At 31.1% G+C, this 19,916-nt stretch overlaps 2 protein-coding genes across 6 annotated transcripts in view; both read right to left on the bottom strand.

Moving 5' to 3' along the window:
* Nucleotides 1-3,785, bottom strand: part of LOC116346408 — a 14,033-nt gene extending 10,248 nt beyond the window's left edge. The window contains exons 1-2 of one of the 4 annotated variants that reach the window (XM_031776440.1): nucleotides 3,288-3,785; nucleotides 2,385-2,564 (exon numbers count right to left, since the gene is read on the bottom strand). In XM_031776440.1, coding sequence (XP_031632300.1) covers nucleotides 2,385-2,564 — 180 coding nt within the window. In that variant the 5' untranslated portion in view covers nucleotides 3,288-3,785. Of the gene's footprint in view, nucleotides 1-1,548; nucleotides 1,585-1,812; nucleotides 2,029-2,384; nucleotides 3,236-3,287 lie in introns of those variants that run through there. The other 3 variants (XM_031776442.1, XM_031776441.1, XM_031776443.1) reach the window with 3 other exon arrangements.
* Nucleotides 3,786-11,928: 8,143 nt separating this feature from the next.
* Nucleotides 11,929-14,729, bottom strand: LOC116346384 (cuticle protein 7-like). Of its 2 annotated transcripts, XM_031776406.1 has the most exons (8): nucleotides 14,639-14,729; nucleotides 14,432-14,548; nucleotides 13,053-13,187; nucleotides 12,574-12,645; nucleotides 12,340-12,494; nucleotides 12,236-12,259; nucleotides 12,143-12,155; nucleotides 11,929-12,072 (listed from the first exon to the last, which is right to left on the bottom strand). In XM_031776406.1, exons 2-8 carry the CDS (start codon nucleotides 14,444-14,446, stop codon nucleotides 11,986-11,988), a joined length of 501 nt encoding a protein of 166 aa, XP_031632266.1. In that variant the 5' UTR covers nucleotides 14,447-14,548; nucleotides 14,639-14,729; the 3' UTR covers nucleotides 11,929-11,985. The 2 variants fall into 2 exon arrangements, with proteins under 2 accessions (XP_031632266.1, XP_031632265.1); XM_031776405.1 differs by lacking the exon at nucleotides 14,639-14,729 and having other exon boundaries at nucleotides 14,432-14,622.
* Between the last annotated feature and the right edge of the window lie 5,187 nt (nucleotides 14,730-19,916).

Genomic DNA, 19,916 nt, shown 5'->3' with positions numbered 1-19,916 from the left:
AAAAAATCATTTATACTAATAATCTATACATTATTCCCGTGTGTGTAGTTACACAGAAACAAGTATTCGAGTACGCTTACTCGCACTTGCGGTGTTAGTAGAGACTTTACCCCACAAAATGAGTTACGCACTCTATTTTACTCTATTTTTGATGTTAGTTTCATCGAACGTATGTGACGATACACTTAGCTATCATATTCGTTAGCGTATACACAGACTCATATGCACGCAACGAAACATAACTCGTTGAACGCATGCGGCAACGTACATATGTATTACAAACATGTATCTCTTTTTTCACTGTGATGCGTTTACTTCGATGAAACTAACACCAAAAATAGAGTTAAATAGAGTGCGTAACTCATTTTGAGGGGTAAAGCCTCTACTAACACCGCAAGTGCGAGTAAGCGTACTCGAATACTTGTTTCTGTGTAACCAATTAAAAAACGAAAATGAATGTGTGCATGTTTTTATATGATTTACAACCGCGTCACATCCATTGAATAAGAATATGTCTTTTAATTGGTTTTTTCCGTGCACATATAATTTTCAGGGGCGCAAGAGAATATACGATTATGCATATATGCTATAGCAAATACGCATTAAATCGTTCAATTCTACTTTGACTGGACATCCAACATTGGTCTAGCAATGTTTTTGTTGTTGTATTTTTTACTTTTTCAAAAATACTGGTAAAACTAGCTCATGACGAAGTCAACTTCACAATTTATACGTAAAACTTCCCTCACTAACTATTCACGTAAAACTATTTGTGGCTATATTAGCTATAAAATAGTTATTACCAAAGCTTGTATATTGAGGCTTTGATTTGTACGAGTGTAGCGCACAGTTAATGATAGAATGATTGGGTAAATCTCTAAAGGGTCGATTTTAAAGCTTTATTTAAATTAATATATTGATTTCAATTCATAGGAAATTTCATGTATAACTCTTTTTGCCTCTTTTTTTCATTCCATTGTGACGTTAAATTCGACTGAAACAACAAACAACTGCAACCCCGCATTCGACCATCAATATATACCCGGGCCCGATAATGGATGAATTTGCCCCAACAATTGTTTAGTGGGTAGACGTAAAAACACTGAAAACAGCTAAACATGTATATGAATCATTGCGGCGAAAAAATAGCTCTGATTTTGCTTCAAATAATACTGCTATATCCCTTTTTACAACAACAACATAATCTTTCTAAGGGTATATTTGAACAAATATTCAGTCTCTATTTTTCCTCTATTTTGTTCAATTTTCCACTGTCAACGTGTTCAAATTGTTTCTTTTGTATTCATATCATATCAATCTGATATTATTATTTGCATAAAGAGAATTGCGGCCTAAAAACTGTGTAGAATGAAGTGATTCATGAGCCAAAATCATGTGATCAAAGACTGTGACATATAATTTGTGATATAATATACATTTATAAGCATCTATTGGACTATAAGAACGTAAAATATTAGTTCATCTGTTGTTTCAGATGATCAAATATTCTTGGAAAATGTGAAATAAATAGTGAAAACAAGAACGTACTAGACACTTTACATTAAACATCCTTTCAGTTGTGCACTTTGTAAATGATGCAAGTCATTTAGTTTTCCTTTTTTTTATAAATACAACGTCTTACCAAGAGTCAACCAGCCATATGCGCTAAATGGCTGCTTAAACCATATGTATAAGATTTGTGGAAAATGGAAAAAGACAGATGTTAGTTAAAATAAAAAAGTAGGTCCAAAATTATTATTGGAATTTAAAGAACTAACGGATGTTGTTTTTAAAACAAAAAAAATACTTAACACCGGAAATAATTCGTTGAGCTGATTGGATTATGATTTCCTCCCAACAAACTAATGAATTGACATCGCCATTAAAAGATACACAGAAAGGATGAAATGAATACATTATGAGCTCATCCGGTTCGACATACAATTCAAGCTTGGAACATCAAAGCGCATAAAAGGAAGAGAATGCCATGTGACCAAGAGTTGCCAAGAGAGACAACAATTTGAAATGCTATAACAATTCGAGCGAAAGAATAAAATTAAATTATAAATTACATCAATATATTCCAACTTGTTTCAAATAACGTAAAGGGATAACATTTTACTTTCATTGCTCTTTTGGAGTACAATTTTACAATGCATTAGTAATCAATATATTTGTTTCAAATGTAATTTTATTGCCGATAGTAGCAATAACGTGCAAGTTTTGCAATTCAAATAAATTCAAATGTCAATTTTGTAATGTGTCGAATTGATGGGAAATCCATTATGAAATATGCAAGAATTTTATTTATTTGAGGCATTTTTGTTAGAAATAATATTATAACAATTTTGTGTTTAACTATAAAATATATAATTTAAAATTACCTGCGGATTATTTTCATCAAGGCTACAGTAGCTTGATGCACGAGATGAACGCAGTAAATCGATTGATGGCTCCAATAGCTCCGGGCTGCCGCATAATGATGACGTGCATGATGTTACCGAACGCAACGATACTGAATCAGATCGGCTTCGATGTGGTGATATTTGTACGTGCTTTAACATCTTTTATTTAAATGAAAATATAACTAGTTAGTGAAGATTTTCAAATACTTTATTCTATATGTAGCCGTGAAATGTAAATTAAAGGATGATTCTAATGTGGCAACAGATGAAATTTTATTATATGTGACAATCGTTTTGTTGGGGTATTTGGTTGGTGGTCTATAAAACGCACACTATACACGAGAAAAAATTGCTCATGTATATTGATTTATTTCTGCACTAATAGCACTTAAACCTGCTCGGCTTTCGTTCAAATATTGTACCCCAAAAATATTTTTAAACAAAAATTGACTCTATAGTTTTTTCCGCGTTCTTGTCATACGAGTTGCTCATTTATTCCACTTGGCAACTGCATGTAAATGCACTGAAGAAATAATTAAAGAAGGCATAGATTTTTTGCACGCATTTTTCAATGAACTCGATCTTTTTAATATCTTGTTATGCAGGTTTTCTTTTTTCTCATAAACGATGCATCCATACTTTGACTGGTGTATATTTCATTACATTAAACCACATTTTGCATCGTTTAATACTAAACCACGTGATGACATCGATAACCGCAACCATGAAAATGTGGGAAAATCCCATTCAAATGACCATCGAACTGTATAAATTTAATCCGTGGGAACTCATATGACACATGCAATTTTCCACTTTAATATAAACTGTTTGCCACACATTTTTCGACAAGCTGGATAACAAAAGTATGATATTGACACTTACTATTTTTTATATTGAATTTATACACTGAAGATTTGGCCAATGATTGGTGATCAGTTTATTTCTAGTGCGTGCACAAAATGACCTATTTATTGCAATCACACTATGTCAAATGATCATTTTCAATATATTTATAACGAATTCGAACGTTATTTATAGCACTGATGCACACATTTTTTTATGGTATAAGTTAAAAATCGAAATATAACACTCATTTATTATTGGACTTTATAAAATCATTTACAACTGGAAAGAAATTATAAAATCTTGACCTCTGAATTAAATTGAAATTGTCTGCCACAAAATAATTTTTTGGTTCGTTTTAAAGTAATTTTTTTACAATTTCAGCTTATTTTGAGTGAAAAAATCAAGAGCACTAACATGAAGAATGTTTCATATTCAAAACTTCATTACTAAATGACTGTACGGTTCTTCCAGTAACTTGATACGAATCCACAGTCTGTAGTTGTAGTGAGAGTTGCACACATTTCAAATGTTGACTTCATTTATACGCATTGAAATGTACGTAATAATGAAATGAAACCATATATCAGCCTATAGGATGATACATAAAGCTGAATAAAAATATTTGAAGACAACACGACGTACACATACATAAGTTGAGATATGTACAAAAGGCATAAAGTACTTTCTGAATATGTGTGAAGCCTAAAACTACACATAAATGAGAAAAATGCTGTGAACGAATGCATTCATGTAGAGTGGGGACTATAAAAAAGGTTTTCGAACATCTATGTCATGAAAACATTTCGTGTCGCTCTCCCTCTCTCTTTCTATGCGTTTTTTCTTTTTCCTATATTCTCTTTTTCTTCTATCACTATGCTACTTAAAATGTAAACAGCAATATTGAAAAAAAAAAAAAAAATCTGGAAAGAGAGGAAACGAAAAATAGCTTTGAAATCGGAACATAAAATGAAACCAAAGAATACTGAACACACATTTTGTAGTTTTGAATTTCAAACATATGTTTGAAATTCATTCGACGTTAACGACGCCAACACAATTCAGTTCATAAAAAATACACTTGTTGGTATTGATGCATTTTTCATGCGTGGATGTTAATATACGAATAGGCATGTCGTTAGAATCTCTGCATTTTATTTTTATCTTTTACATAGCATTCAAGAGTAAAAATATATTAAAACCTATTGTTCAATATCCGGTTGTGCTTTCCCGCTATTCTCTTGCACTCAGAAAGTTGACGCACATGCCAAATGAACAGGATGTATGGAACATTAAATATTCCCACATTCCCATGCTCACTTCAGTTCTGAAGTATGGCTTCTGTTTATAGAATCTCTTTCATCACTTTTTTCGCTCATGAGTTTATTCAGATTATGAAAAATACATTCGAAGATTAAACAGGTAAACAGTTGGCAAATTTGTTATAAAACTGTTTTCTCGTTTAAAACCACACAAACATCGATGGAAAAAAATTAATTCGGAAATGCCACCAGTACACATCATATTTTCATGTACTCAAAATGATTGTTATACAATTTTTTATAATAATTATTTTAAAAATCAAATGACAAAACAACAATCACCGAAAGCAAATGATTGAAGTCATCATTTTCGCACCATCAAGTGTATCAATTTGTTAGGATACGTTATAAATAACATATTTACTCTGTCTGGCCATGTCTTGTATTTTTGATAAATGTTCTTAAGACGCTTCCTTTTCATGGGTAAATTCTACTTGATAATACTACTGTGAATTCTGAATGGTGAAGTCGGCGTCATTACTACGTGATTCTAATAAATAAATAAAGACATTCAAAATAGATACAAAATGCATAATTGAAATAAGGACGTGACTTCTGTCTATAACATTTGACCGTTGTAAAATGGTTTTCTCTCAATGGCAATGAATCGATTCTTATTCATTCCACCAAAAAGAAGATATTTGTCTAGTGAAATAAAATATCAAAAAGATGGTACGTTTGGTTCACGTTTCGTCTTTAAACGATGAAATATAGATAAATTCAATTATGGCTATAGATATTGTATTAGATACTTTGAACGCTTACAAGTAAAACGACCAAACTGCTGAAATTGAAAGGAACCAAGAAAATTGTTCCTTTTTCAAAAATGCCTATTTCACGTAATTTTTAACTCGTTAATATCCTATATTGAAAATTCATTTATAGTATATTATACATCTTTTTTTGTTTATTCAATTCCAAAATTTTAAGAATTCCAATTTCAATTAAAAAGATAAAAACACAAAGCAAAATGGACTCTGATTTTTCTTTACCATTCACAAGTTTAATTATTTATCCAGAAACAAAATATTCTTTTCCTTTAAACGAAAATCCTGAATTTTGACAATTGCTATTAAGCCAAGGCGCTTGCCATTTTGCTTTGCTTCAAATACCATACAATAGAACGGAAATGAAAATAAAAAAGTGGCTTGTGCTCAATGCAATTATGGAACTTCCGTTCATCACATCTGTTCATACTATCAATACGCTAAGATTTCTTATTTCGTAACAGCTGCGTCATATCTATGTGATATTATTCTACAAAAAGACTTCACATTTGTTGTCTCCCACCTGCTATATTATTTTTTCATTCAAATATTGCCAATAGTTCAATGTATTTAATTCCACCATATTAGAGAAGTTTTTAAATATTAAAATCATAATTTTCTACCTACATCTACATCTACATAGGGTGTTTCCCATATCTGCAAATAAAAAAATGGTATTTCTCATGTATGAATAAACTATTTCAAACTAATTCAATAATGAAATATGATTCTTACAAATTAGCAGTTGCAGATCACGAGCCTAAGCTCCCGCTCCAAAGAGCTTGACTTTGGATAGACCAATTCTATAAAATATGATAAGAAAATTACAATCACATAACATTCAAACTAACAAGTTATTTTCACAAACCTGAAACGTTAATTTTTTTTATTTGTTTGAGCTGGCTTTATAGTTTTCGGTTGCGATCAAAATTTTCGTGAAGATCCCAGTTCATGACATCACACCAGCCTATGAATTGAAAATGAAAGCATTGTTTTAGACAATCGAAAATATTGTATTATACAAAAATCTATTGTCTTTAAACTATCTCAAGCGACACTTCAATACCTTTGTATCGGATAATACGGTCTGCATTCAAATCTCGATTCCATAAGATATCACGTACTTGCAAGTTAACTTCGTATCTGCGTAGTTTTGATGACAAATATCATTCTGAGGATCAACTGTAATTACAAATCTTCTATCATCAATTCCTTATTTAGGAAATTATTTAGATCAATGAATTTGAGGAGGATTTTCCTGCATGAAATTTGAGCTGCTGGAAATGCTGGATATTCAGGCGGCAAATTTTGTGCTGGCTCACATTTCTTGCATTCACGCGGTAGACACGATAGAGCGATCTATACCGAATTGAAAAATCTCAGGTGCCAAAAAACCCCCGAAGACAACATTTTGTGAATTTTCAAATTGCGTTGAAGAAATTCGAATTTTTCAAAAAAAAATTCAGAGCTCTGGCGCAAAAGCCATTTTTACACTGTATACCATATGTGGAGTGGGACAGTATTGATTTGTAAAAACATTGAAAAACGTCCCACTCTAGTAATCATTTCTTCTTATGAAATAGTGAAAAATCGTGAAAATTTAGGAAAAAATAATCATAATTTTTTTCAAGTCTAAAATACTGATCAATTTTTTATATAACCTGAACCAATCACAAAATTCACATTCCTTTTGGGTGATAAGCGTGTATGGGCGAAAGCATGGGCAGAATTTTATCTGCAATTCGCAGTATTTTCAGGTTCCGTTATTGACAGGTTATTCTGTATATTTTTTTTTTTCAATTACAAAAACGACGCACTCAATAAAACACCAACACCAAGATGACATTCCATTGTTAAATTTCAAGTTCAACAAGATTTTTCTTCAAATCTACCGCCACACAAATATTTATGTGCTACATTCTAAACAATAAGAACAGTTCCGACCAACAATCTGTAATTTACGACAAAACCATTTCAGGCACTTTGAAAAAAACTACATTTTCTAATATGTTACCTGATCCTATATCGCTATTCTTTCGGTTCTCTTTTGACTTTTTCAAGTTCAAGTAAATGCTCAAAGCATTTCAACGGGCTTCGTTACATTGTTTCATTTGTGGTAAATCTGAGGTGCTTTGTGAACAACGGCATGAAATGAAAAGAGAGAAAAAAATTAATGGAATGCAGCGTATTAATTGAGACTTGAATTAAAAAATTCCAATATGTTTTTTGAGATATCTTTCTCCACATAAACTAATGATTAGAACATAATCTATTCCAGTAACGCCGATGCGTACTATGAAGCATAGCATTTTTTTTTTTCAAATCATTAACATTCCTTCTTGTTTGTAGGTTGTTTATACTCCTACTTATTTGGTAGAAATGTACAAAGTATTGGTATATGATGTGGAAGATGAAGCGTCCTAAATTAATGTATTCAAAAAAATGTGAGAATATGTCACATACTTTGTGCATCAAATTCTGATACAGAATAGGGCATTTTTGACATTATGTTTATGATATGTCGTCATGATGTTATGATGATGATGATACAAAATGATGTCTTTTACGCAATTTTATCTACATAATATACTTATGATGTTTTAAACTCAAATAAACTTTTTTATTTACGCCAAAGTTATCTATCAATCATACATTGGGCAAGGGGAGGGAGGTGTAAGCCCGGAAAATATTGTGAACAAATTAATGTAGTAAATAAACACACAAAACATTAGTACTGACTATATTACGAATTTTTCCAAAATTTAAATGAAAAGAATGATGCGATAATCGTTCGACTATAATGGTATAAGTTCATAAGTAACAAGTGGTATTCATATATTTATTGGAACACGTGAGAAAATTTGGAATTCACTTTGACTTCATTCCGATTATAATTTGAACATCGTATGTTTATTTCGCAAAAAGAAAATATATAGTACAACTTCTTCTCTTTGTATTTTTCAATCAAATTGTACCTGCGCATAAAAGGTGTTGTATGCAGGTATTGAAATTTAATCCATTTGAACATAATTGCTTAAAGATACTGTATCTATGGGAAAATATATACAAACATATGTTTTTTCTCGAGTGTCAATTTCCATCTGCTTTTTCATTTATTATATTTATACTCAATGTGATATCACAGTTCTATGTTCTCAGTAAAAAATTTCTTTCCCCAAAAACATTCTTAATTTATTTTGAGATTTTTTGTGTAATTTATCGAAATGCGTATATTAGACCGATAAAGTCTAAGATTTTCATGTTAAGTTTTGATTGAAATTTAAAAATCACATTGAGGAGCCTTTCTTGATCTTTGTTGATAAGTTAGTGAAAAGTTGGAATGACTTCAAAGTGTTGAGATTATGCCACCGTTTTATGCAATTTTCTAAAAAAAATCATCACAGCGGACGGCAGTTCGCGCGAGTTACGAAACCACATTAGTGTGTTGAAAAGTCGACTTGCTATATATAGGGGAGACCGGGGCTAAGTTGGGCACCCACCATTATCTTCATAATGGTTCGTCGAATCGATACGACCGTGTGATCTCTCTGTAAATGCACCTTAAATAAATTAATCCATGGCTACTGTCAAACACCGAAAATATTGAGTCAGTATAGCGTCAGTCGTCGATAAGTGCAGACATACTGTTTTTTTCGCTCAAAGTAGAAAAAAATCAAATTTTTTTGGGTTTCATCGTTCAAATTAAAGCTAAACAATGTGCATGCCAGAATGAAAACTAACTAATGAATTTCAATAGTCAACAAATTTGAATTTTTAGTAACGACCATAGCATTGGCTATCATAGCTTGATAGGGCTGTGTCCAGTGATTACTGAGACACCAAGTTGATTTTTTCACTTTTTGTATAGTATTTCGGAATATTATTCAACTTGGCAGCCACATAATAGACTTCGGGCCGGCCCAAATCAAAATAAATTTATTCAAAAACTATTCTTCCTTCTAGATACCGCCTCGAGGAACACGACTGAGTAAACAAAATTCGAGTTCAATCTCGAAATATCACGCGAAATGTGAAAAAATCGACTGTACGGCCAAAGATCGGCTCCGGGCCGGCTTGGATCTTAATGAAATGTTTTGAAAACTTTTGTATCTTGTAGAGGCGGACTCGAATAACACGATAGAAGCCAGAAAAAATTTGGCTTTCGTGTCACGATTTCGAAAAAAAATTAAGAAGAGAAAGATTAAAGAGAGATTAATAACCCCTGCAATCCAACCGACCACCTCCTTGCAATCTGGCCGACCCTAAAATTGTTCTATCTTGTAGGGAGAGATCCTTACAACACATTGCAACCATACAAGGATAAATATTCGAACTTATTTTTAATTTTATTTTGAACGATTTGGAGAAATACCCAGTTGGGGTGAGAATCAACCCCCTTTGCCCGCACAAAAACAGGCAACGTATTTTTGCATGGCAAATCCGAATTTTTGGGTTTCAGGTAAAAATCATATACTGGTTTTTTTTTACCCCCGACCCCCTTCAAGTGCTAGGGAGACTTGGAGGGCAGAGGCAAGGGTCCTAAAAAATTTCTCTCGTCATTATTTTTTTATCGAATAAAGTTTTGCAAAATGGGGTTCACGCCCTGGAGAAAAAATCAAAATTCTGCTCAGATGGAAATTTTTTACCCCCAACATACGGGTTGGAATGGGTTTTTCGAAATTTTCACTCCTCAATAGTGGCCCGAAAACTAAAAATTCTCTAACAAACGTTTTTTTTGCTCTTTACTATTTTGGTGTAAATCCCTAGAAAATCGAAAGACCCTAGGAAATCGGATAAATTTCTATCACATCCAAATGTCATATCCATTAGGGTGGCCCAAATCTCACTATCTGAACGTATTGTTGTTCCCCGACCGGTTTTGGTCCAAAACTAGGTAACTGGCATCATTACGTTGTTTAAAGGAAGAAAAAAGGGCTCGACCCCGACCATATGAATGGTTAAGAATAATAATGAAACTTAATTTTGGTTCAAAATTTTGGTTTGAACTTCAAACTGGAGTGTTCCGCAGAATTATTTCAAATTAAAGTGTCCCGAATATTTGTTTCAAACTAAAATGTCCCTACAAAAAAGATTCATGTAAATTTTCCTAAGTGCCATTTTCATTTGCAATAAATTTGAGGGACACTTCGATTGTAAACTTTTTTTTGAGTCCTATTCATAGAAATTTTTTCGGGGGACAGTTTGAGAAAAAGTTTTTTTTTTGGACATTTCAATCATAATTTTATGTACTATATGTATGAGAACTGAAAAAAAATCTGTTCAATAGGTATCCCATGGCAAGTTTATATGAAACTCTCGGAGACTCGGTATAGAGCACTCAAACAGTGAAAAAAGCCCAGATCGTGATTTAGATGATATGGAATGCGATTTTTTTCATTCTGATTTCACCAGGTGATACAGAAAATTGAGTAGTATTTGAGAATCGAAGAAAAAAAAATATTAATTATTTTTTTCATTTTTCGCGATTTTTTATACCATCTATATGGGAAGCTTGTATGAAAAACACGGAAGACCGCTGAAATGACATTGTCGTACGTCCGTACATATTTCGTATTTGCCATTTTTTTTCTTCGATTCTCAAATACTACTCAATTTTCTGTATCACCTGGTGAAATCAGAATAAAAAAATCGCATTCCATATCATCTAAATCACGATCTGGACTTTTTTCATTGTTTGAGTGCTTTATACCGGTCTCCGAGAGTTTCATATAAACTTGCCATGTGATGCCTATTGAATAGTAAGCGAATACCAATCGTGATTGAATCAGTAGGTGTCATTTGGCTATTGCAAGGCGAGTTTATATGAAACTCTCGGAGGCTCGGTATAGAGCACCAAAGAGATGTGATTCCCATGTCGCAATTTTGAAAAAAAAAAAAATGAAGGAAAAGATGAATGTTCATAACCTCCGCCCTTCCTCCTTTCATTCCGACCGATCTTATTATTATAAATTGGTCTATCTTGTAGAGGGAGACCCCCAGAACACATTGCAACAATAAAATGATAGATATTCGAACTTTATTTTGATTTTCTTTTGATCGATTTGAACAATTTTTGGGAAAAACGACCCCGCTTCGGCCCCAACAAAAAAATTCAAAATTCTGCTCAGATAGAAATTTTCTATTTTTCATCACCACCATATTATGAGACACCCTGTATAGAAGCTCAATTGGGTACAAGTGTACTATGCTGCTGCTGCTTATTAATGTTTTTTTTTCAGACATTCGGTAATTCGGTAAAACATTTTTTTTTTCAAAACTATGAAAGTTTATGTTGTTACTAATTGATTTATTACATAGTTCTACCAAATTATCTGTTCGTTCCCGATTACAGCATTGCATACTTTTAGGAGTTATTAAAATTGTTTTCATACAATGGCTTTTTGTATTTTTCACTCACATTGAGTGTAAGTATACCAATTCAATAAGGTTTATAGCATTTCAAAAATTTGGTGTTTAAAGATCTCCTAATTAATAAATGACGTTTATTTGTAATTTGAAATTGAATCAATGGTATATAGATTTCCTTTTCTGATCAAAAAAAAATTAAAATCAAACATAATTTTTAGTTGCGTTATCAGTTTATTTCTTTATTAATATGAAACATATATGTTTGTCCTGTTCTTTTTCCTAATAAATATATCCTTGATTTGGAGCATTGTTGCTAGGTGCACCATATAGACCTTGAGATGGACTTGAACTTGGTTCGTATGTTACCTATTTAAACAATCAAAATTTATTACACCTTACCACCAAATGATCGTTGAAATAAAAATATTAAATTTACCATAGCATTGTACCTAGATTAGAAACATAGAAGAAAGAAATAATGGAAATTAATCAACATATATTAGAAATTAAAAAAAAGATTTCATTTTACCCATTTTTCCAGTCTGCTGTGTATCTGTCAGTTACAAACAAATATTGAAAGAAATTTAATTATTATTATTTTTCTGACTAAATTTTGTTTTAATTACTGTGTACCTTACAACTTGAATGCGACCATCAGGCAAATTCACTCTGTATTCTCCGCGTGTAATATCGCCGTCGCTTGTTGCTTTATGTGATTGTTGGTTTGCAGATTGATAATCACTCACTGAATAAGCAAAATCAAAAGGCATTCCTGGTTCATGGTGATGCTATGCAGATAAATTAAGACAAGAAATTAATTTTCGCATAGAACTACAGTTAGTTATAGTACTATAAATAAGGTCATACATGATCTGTAGAGATAGATGGACCACTAGGAGGAAGGTATCCGGGAGATGGTAATGGTCTTGGTGGTATTACCTGTAAATTATAGACTGTAATTAGATACATTATCTCTTATTCAAAGTAATAATACAAAGTTGAATCTATTTTGCATAGCTTTGGTGTGTTTTAAAAAACATATGATTTTATTTAAATGATCAGAATGTGTATTTGATGGAACTTCAATAAAAGATTCCATTTGATCAGAAACATAGGATATAGAATTTGAATTTTGATTTTCTGTCGGTTTTGCGATGGCTCTTCAAGTGTTCAGTATAAAATTTTGTGTCTTCGCACCGCACTCTTTCACTAACTAACAAGATATCTTCTATAAGTTTGTAAAAAGTATCCTTTACAAATGTTCTGTTTTATTTTCCGAAAATATAGATAAAAATTATCTGTTATCACTAAAACTGATTTCCCAACTTATTCTATAATTACTTAACTGTTTGTGGAGCTGGAGCAGATCCAAATGGGATATTGGGTCGCTCATAATTGTAGCCTTTGTTTGGTGGTAAATATTGATTTTGCCCCGTTATACCAATGTCAGCAGTTACGTAAACAACAAATGTCAGCAAACACTGCAAAATATATAAATGCTTAATGATGATAATGATATGAAGATTTTATTGAATACGAAAAATCCGATTCATTCATTTGAAAATGTAAAAAAGTCATAGTCAAATGTAAAAGTACCAAATTTAAAATATTTCTGTTTATATGACTTGCATTTACACTTATGTCATGTTTATCTTAAGAGAGCGAATATACTGTGTGAATTATAAAATTACTATAGAAATCATATGAGTCCATTCTATCATATGGATTCAGTCATATTTAATTTCCTTAACAATAAAAATAAGTTCTCTTCCAGACTAAAGTATTAAATAATATTGAGAAACCAAAAAGCAACGTATATTTTGTACATAATTTGATTCAGTGCATAAACGAGAGGTTTTTGTCTATTTATGCAAACTGTTTTGCAATAATGAACATTTACAATGAATTTAAACTAAATCAAGCACCAATGAGGCAACATTCTGTGTAAAGCACAGCGCAAACAATAACAAATAAAAGTGACATTAAAATAACAGTAATGTAAAATTGAACAAATATCAGCAAGATGCCTCAAAGGCATTCACAAAAGAGCATATGGTAACACATTGTGTGCGCACCATTGTATACAAGTATAGCTCTAAAGTGAACTGCAAAAAATGGGCGAAACATGTCTTTACTTCTTCGATTCTGTTATTGTGAAGTAGTTTGCCAGCAATTACGCGCTTGTTAGATTTTACTTTGTCGATGCTGTTATAACTTCCAAACGCATGACCTTCATTGATCTAAAAAGTTTGAATTATTACGTCTCCCAAATAAAATAAAAGATTGATGAGTACGTCGCGTATTAAAATTAATTGATGTATTATATTGTACTTTTGATTCTTTTTCAATAAATATTTAGGAAATAAAAATTCAAGAGAAAAAAACTTTATACACGTATACAAACATTTTTTAAATGGATCACATAGTATAATATTGAGTCACAAAGTGTCGAAATTCTTGTTTTTAATGAAATTGGTGACTACGAACTGAAAGTTCAGTCGTCTTTTTCAAATGAAATGATGAATTGCATTTATCGAATGTTAGTTTGTTATTGAAACCAAAACGAACATTAAGGTATTAGGTATTGGCATTGAATCAATCTATCATAGCACAAAACACAAGAGCAGGTATAGAAAAAAGCTGCTCACTATTTTTAATCAAGAACAATAATGATAATAATAATAATAATAATAGACTATTCTTCAAGTAACAATTTATTACTCACCAATATTTTTCTCATTTTTAGATTTTAAGAACAAAACCTCAGAAATTCAAACTGATTTAACTTTTTAAAAATAATCGATTTCCGAAACGAAATTCAGTTTTCTTCTTGAAAATAATTCTTTGGACAAATAAGAATAAAAAAAACTTTTAAATAACAAATTTTAATATAAAAGATCGCCCTTTCAATAACGAATAAATTAAATATTACAGAAGTTTTAAGTGATGTTTTCAGCTATTATAGACTTTTATAGACTAAGTTCATCGCACGAATCTTTGGTGTATATATACTAAAAATGAACGCGTACATCACTCCCGCGAAAAGTCAAAAGCATCTGTGAAAGGTAACAACAAGAAGATTACAATGGCAACAATGAACAGTTGTCCGTGCCATCATCAGCTTCAAAAACAAATATAAACTGAAGCATAGCAATTCGAGTGCCAGGGCATCGTAGCGTACTAAAGTTTTACCATACTATGTAGGTTTTGCTTTATACATATGATCATGTTATAAAGCGGAAACTTTTTGAGTCGAGATTTAAAGCGAAAAGATTTGAGAAATAAGATCAAATATGTACAATTTCATGTTCAGTTATCATATTATTCATAGCTAAACCTTGAGCCATAGACTGATAGGTATGTATCTCACCACATAAAAGATGTGGAACCTAAGTCTTGTGATACATGATATCAGTTCTTCTTAATATTGAAGTCATAAAAATCCTGTCGAAACAGATGTGTATCACGTGTTAAATTGAGAAAGAGAAGTCTTTACTCAAATCTTATTAATATGGACTGTTATTGTATTGTGAGTGGATGATATATATTAGTCATTAAGAAACAAAATTCCTTTTTATTTAAACAAGTTACAATATCAATTTTAATAAATATTTAAAAAAAAAATATTATTTGGTAAGTCGTATTTCCATTTCGAATAAAACTATAGTATGCATTAAACTTGCTCATTTCCATGTTTATTATGTTATAGATATTTGAATATTTGGTTTTTTTTTGTTTCTCTCTAATGCAGAAACTGGAAAATTATCTTTCTGTATAGTAAATGAAAATGCTCTTGAATCAAAATTACGTCCAAAAATGCTCAGTAACGTTATATCTTATTCTCTTATCCTAAGATGTGGAAGAGCTTGTTCATTTGAAAACGAAATTTATTTAATGCATTTTATCAAAATATTCGTTCTGTGAATTCAGTTAAGATATAAATGTTTATAAAAAAATTTCAAGCAAAATTAAATAAATACAATTTTTGAGTGGGGAATAAAATGACAATTTTGAAGGACTTTATCAAGTACAGAGTACAGTAATAAATTCTCATTATTAGTAGTCAATGTACTGTCGTCCGAATGTCAGATATTTTATATACAGGTGAATGTATCAGACACGACATGTTCTTATTTTTACCTATAGCTGCATATGGAAAGTGATTTTGAACCAATGATTTTGAACCAGTTTTGTTTAAATTGCACTTGCCATTGTCGACAATGCCACTTCCTTGTCTCATGAGATTACAACAATTCATTGTCGGTTTCTAAAGAATGAATCATTCATTCTTCAATCACATCAACTTTGGGATGCAAATAACATAACAGCACTTTGGTTTCTAATATCATACCAATTATATTTTTTCATATTTCATATATCTGCTCTATTTGTGTTCCAAAATAATTACAAATTATATTAATTCTTGCACAATAATAAATGTCATATAAATTGCGTTATTTGATTGTCTAAATACCGCCAGTTGTATTTTGAAATAATACATAACATCGAATTGATATGTTGTTATTGTTTTAACTCTTTGTTTACCGTAAGTTAAATCTATAAATTTTATTTTGAGATCAACATTAGGGTGGTGCGATTGGTAATTTCGATAGGAACTTTCTCCGAACTAATCTCATATCATTTTTTACTGAAAAATAAGCAACTTTGCTCCTGGCAATTTTTCCTTTTTTGAATTTCGGAACCAGCGCGGTAATAAATTAAAAGTCAATTTAAGAGGGTCTATATGCCTTCGGATCGATTTTTTATGGCGCTAAATCGATTCCTCATGAAAAATTTGGTGAAAATGGTTCTTTTTCAGGCAATTTTTCAAAGGGTAAACCTAGGGGAGAAACCAATGCTAGTTTTTCTAGTTAGATTTACTAGTTTATTGCTTGAATGATCTAATAATGCTAATATTCCTTTATGAAATTGCTAGTTTTCTAGTTTTTTGTTTTGTCAAATGACAATCAAATGATTGTACTGACACAATGAAGTATTTTGACGTTTTGTTGTTCAGACATATTTTTATGTGTTTTGAATAATTATACACTTATAATAGTGAAAATTAGTTTAATTATTCTTTTTTTAACACAAAATCGTGCATAAAGTACTTGTTTCTTTCAATAGTCACCAAATCATGGCACAATATCAAAATGGCGGATCAAATAATTTTTGCTAATTTTTCTAGTTTTTGCTAGTTTTTTTCTAATTTTCCTAGTTTTTACTTGAAATATAAAAAACTACCTAATGGTTTCCCGGGGACGGCGTGCCTAAACACAATTTTTATTGAAGAACGTAAGAGGTACCGATTTTTTTTCCTCGAAAAATTGAAACAGTCGCTTAGAACCCATACCAAAACTCAAAATTACTAGGGAAAGCGAGCGGCCAGTTATAGCCCGGGACCATACAAATATTCTGGCCGTTACAGATTTCTCATAATTTCCCATATGAGGTAATCATTTTCATCCAAATATGCTATTTTCAGCAATTTTCAGCGAAGGGTCCGGATTGGGTCGGAAACTGTACCATATTTCATTGATAGACCATCCGATCAACAATGCAAATACCACATTTCCCACCTAATTTTCAACGAGGAATCGAATGAAAGTGGTTTCGCAGTGATTTTACAACATTTGAGGGTCGAAAAATGGCCAGGCACTCAAGGTACTTTTCAACTCTGAAGCATTTTATCGACGGAATTTGCCGAGTACAAAATTAATTTTAAATCATTTCAAATGCCTTCTAATGGACTGTATGTCATGCCAAACCATTATAAATATTGATTAAAGTCAATTTGAAGGGTCCGACAAGCATTCAAGTCGAACTGATCCATGAACATGGTCACAATAGAAAAAATTATGAAAAGTTTGCATTTTTTGAAAAAAAAATGGCAACTTTCTAACCCATTTATAAAAAAAACATACTTCTGGGTCCTACGATATTAAATTTGAAGTTTGATCCATAAATAATAGTAAGATTTGCAATATTAGTTTGAAAAATCGATTTTTGTGAATTTGTTCGAAAAAAAAAGTACAATTTTCCAGGAATTGAAGTGAAAATGTGAAATGTTTTGCCATTTTCTTGAACAATATTTATTAAAATAAATAGTTTTATGATCTTAAATGCATAAATGTAGCTTCCTGTTGAGTTTAAGTAATTTTTCGCATACTTTTTGAATTTTTGACCCAAAAATCTGAAAAAATCGAATCTTTTAATGAAGTCCATTCAACGTCCATGAATTAAGGCAATAACATTTGTTACCCTTCGCTGAAAATTGCTGAAAATAGCATATTTGGATGAAAATGATTACCTCATATGAGAAATTATGAGAAATTTGTAAGTGACTGTTTCAATCTTTTGAGGAAAAAAAATCGATACCTCTCAAGTTCTTCAATAAAAATTATGTTTACCCTTTGAAAAATTGCCTGAAAAAGAACCATTTTCACCTAATTTTTCATGAGGAATCGATTTAGCGCCATAAAAAATCGATCCGAAGGCATATAGACCCTATAAAATTGACTTTTAATTTTTTATCGCGCTGGGTCCGAAATTCAAAATCGGAAAAAGTGTCAGGAGCAAAGTTGCTTATTTTTCAGTAAAAAATGATATGAGATTAGTTCGGAGAAAGTTCCTATCGAAATTACCAATCGCACCACCCTAATCAACATTCACATATACAATATACATTTACACTATGTGAATGTAAGTACTCCATAAAATGCCGAATTTTTAGCATACGTTCAAGTTGAATAGAATATCATGTACAACTACAATGAATGAAAGCGTCTGTCTACAAAGAACGAACATACATCTTTTCATACTAAACGTGGGTATAATGAAGTGAGTAATAATTGATATGAATTCAAACGTATCAATTATATTAATAGTCTCTTATATTGTATGAATCAAATGAGGTAATTGAATCTTAACAGCAAAACAATAATGCAAGATCGGGCCAAAATCTGTGCCTCTCATACAAAAATGTTATGTGAAGTTGAGTATAAAAAAAGCCATATTATGAGCCATTAGTTGACACTTGAATTACTATAGTAATGCATACATGAGTATTTTAATTTGAAGTAGTTGCAAATTATGAGAGAATCGATTAATCTTATAATTGATGAGGTAATCAATAATAACGGAAATTTTAGTACACACTTTATCTAAAATAAAATATTGTTAATTTAAGTCAACAAAATTGGAGCATTTACCTTTTTTTATTAAAATCCGCTTACACAGGAATTTGAAAATTGAAAAATCCACAATATCTATTTCTTTTTATAAAAATAAATCTGAAATTTAAAAAATACTTGAACGTGTAAATTCTTGTAATGATGATTATTGACGATCGGGAATATATACAATATACATAGATATTATTTATGAGGTTTCTGTCGAATATTACGCAGCCCAGTATGAGAATATAAAACCAAATATTTTATTGGGTCACAGATTTCATAATCATACGTGTTCGTTCTTCATTGTTAACATTGAAAAATAAAAGTTTGGGTATATATACAATTTCAATTTGCTAAAGATTGAAAGTTATGAGCTACAAATAAAATTTTACATTGATTCAGCGTAGGATAAATTTGCATGAAACGAATATATATACCAAAACATGACTACTCGCTTACTAAGTGTTCTTGAAAATAAATCGACTTGAACACACACGCACGGTCGGCTTCATAAATGGTTAATTACGGTTCAAATGAAGAATAATATCTTCAATCTTTTCTCATGTAGTAGCAAATACATTTACTGATCACATTGAAGATAAATAAACATTCTGTATTTTTTGGCATGTAACTTATTCTTATAAAACATTCAAAATCAATGACCGCTTTTCTAAGGCATAATCGAATAACTTAATTATTACGCGAAGAACACGATAAATAAAATGAAGATCGTCATTAAATGGAAACAATGCAATGCATCATCATTTACAAATAATCACATATTAACATCTAGGGATATATTTTTTTATATCAACTTAATAATACTGCTTTATGTTTTATATAAATTTCGTTCGTTTTGATCTTGTTGGCCATTTAAATTACTTAATTGGTATTCACTGATGAAATTTGAAAAATAAACCGAAATTGTTATTACTAAAAATCACTCTCATTCAAGTCGCCACCCTATTTGGCATATAACTCTATCAAAAAATGGTGAGCTGATTCCAGAGCTCATGCTTTTAAAAGTACTCT

Source organism: Contarinia nasturtii, unplaced genomic scaffold (assembly GCF_009176525.2).
Source record: "Contarinia nasturtii isolate CC-2019 unplaced genomic scaffold, AAFC_CNas_1.1 Cnas_scaffold_1500, whole genome shotgun sequence".
Classification (NCBI taxonomy): domain Eukaryota; kingdom Metazoa; phylum Arthropoda; class Insecta; order Diptera; family Cecidomyiidae; genus Contarinia; species Contarinia nasturtii.
The sequence above is the reverse complement of the archived record's forward strand: the minus strand, read 5'-3'. Positions and strand labels throughout refer to the sequence as shown.

Coding starts and splice junctions, on each gene's coding strand:
- LOC116346384 (XM_031776406.1), bottom strand. Junction 12,646..13,052: donor CTGCTCCAGCTCCACAAACA/GTTAAGTAATTA, acceptor TATAATTTACAG/GTAATACCACCAAGACCATT. Junction 12,260..12,339: donor GGTCGCATTCAAGTTGTAAG/GTACACAGTAAT, acceptor TGTAACTGACAG/ATACACAGCAGACTGGAAAA.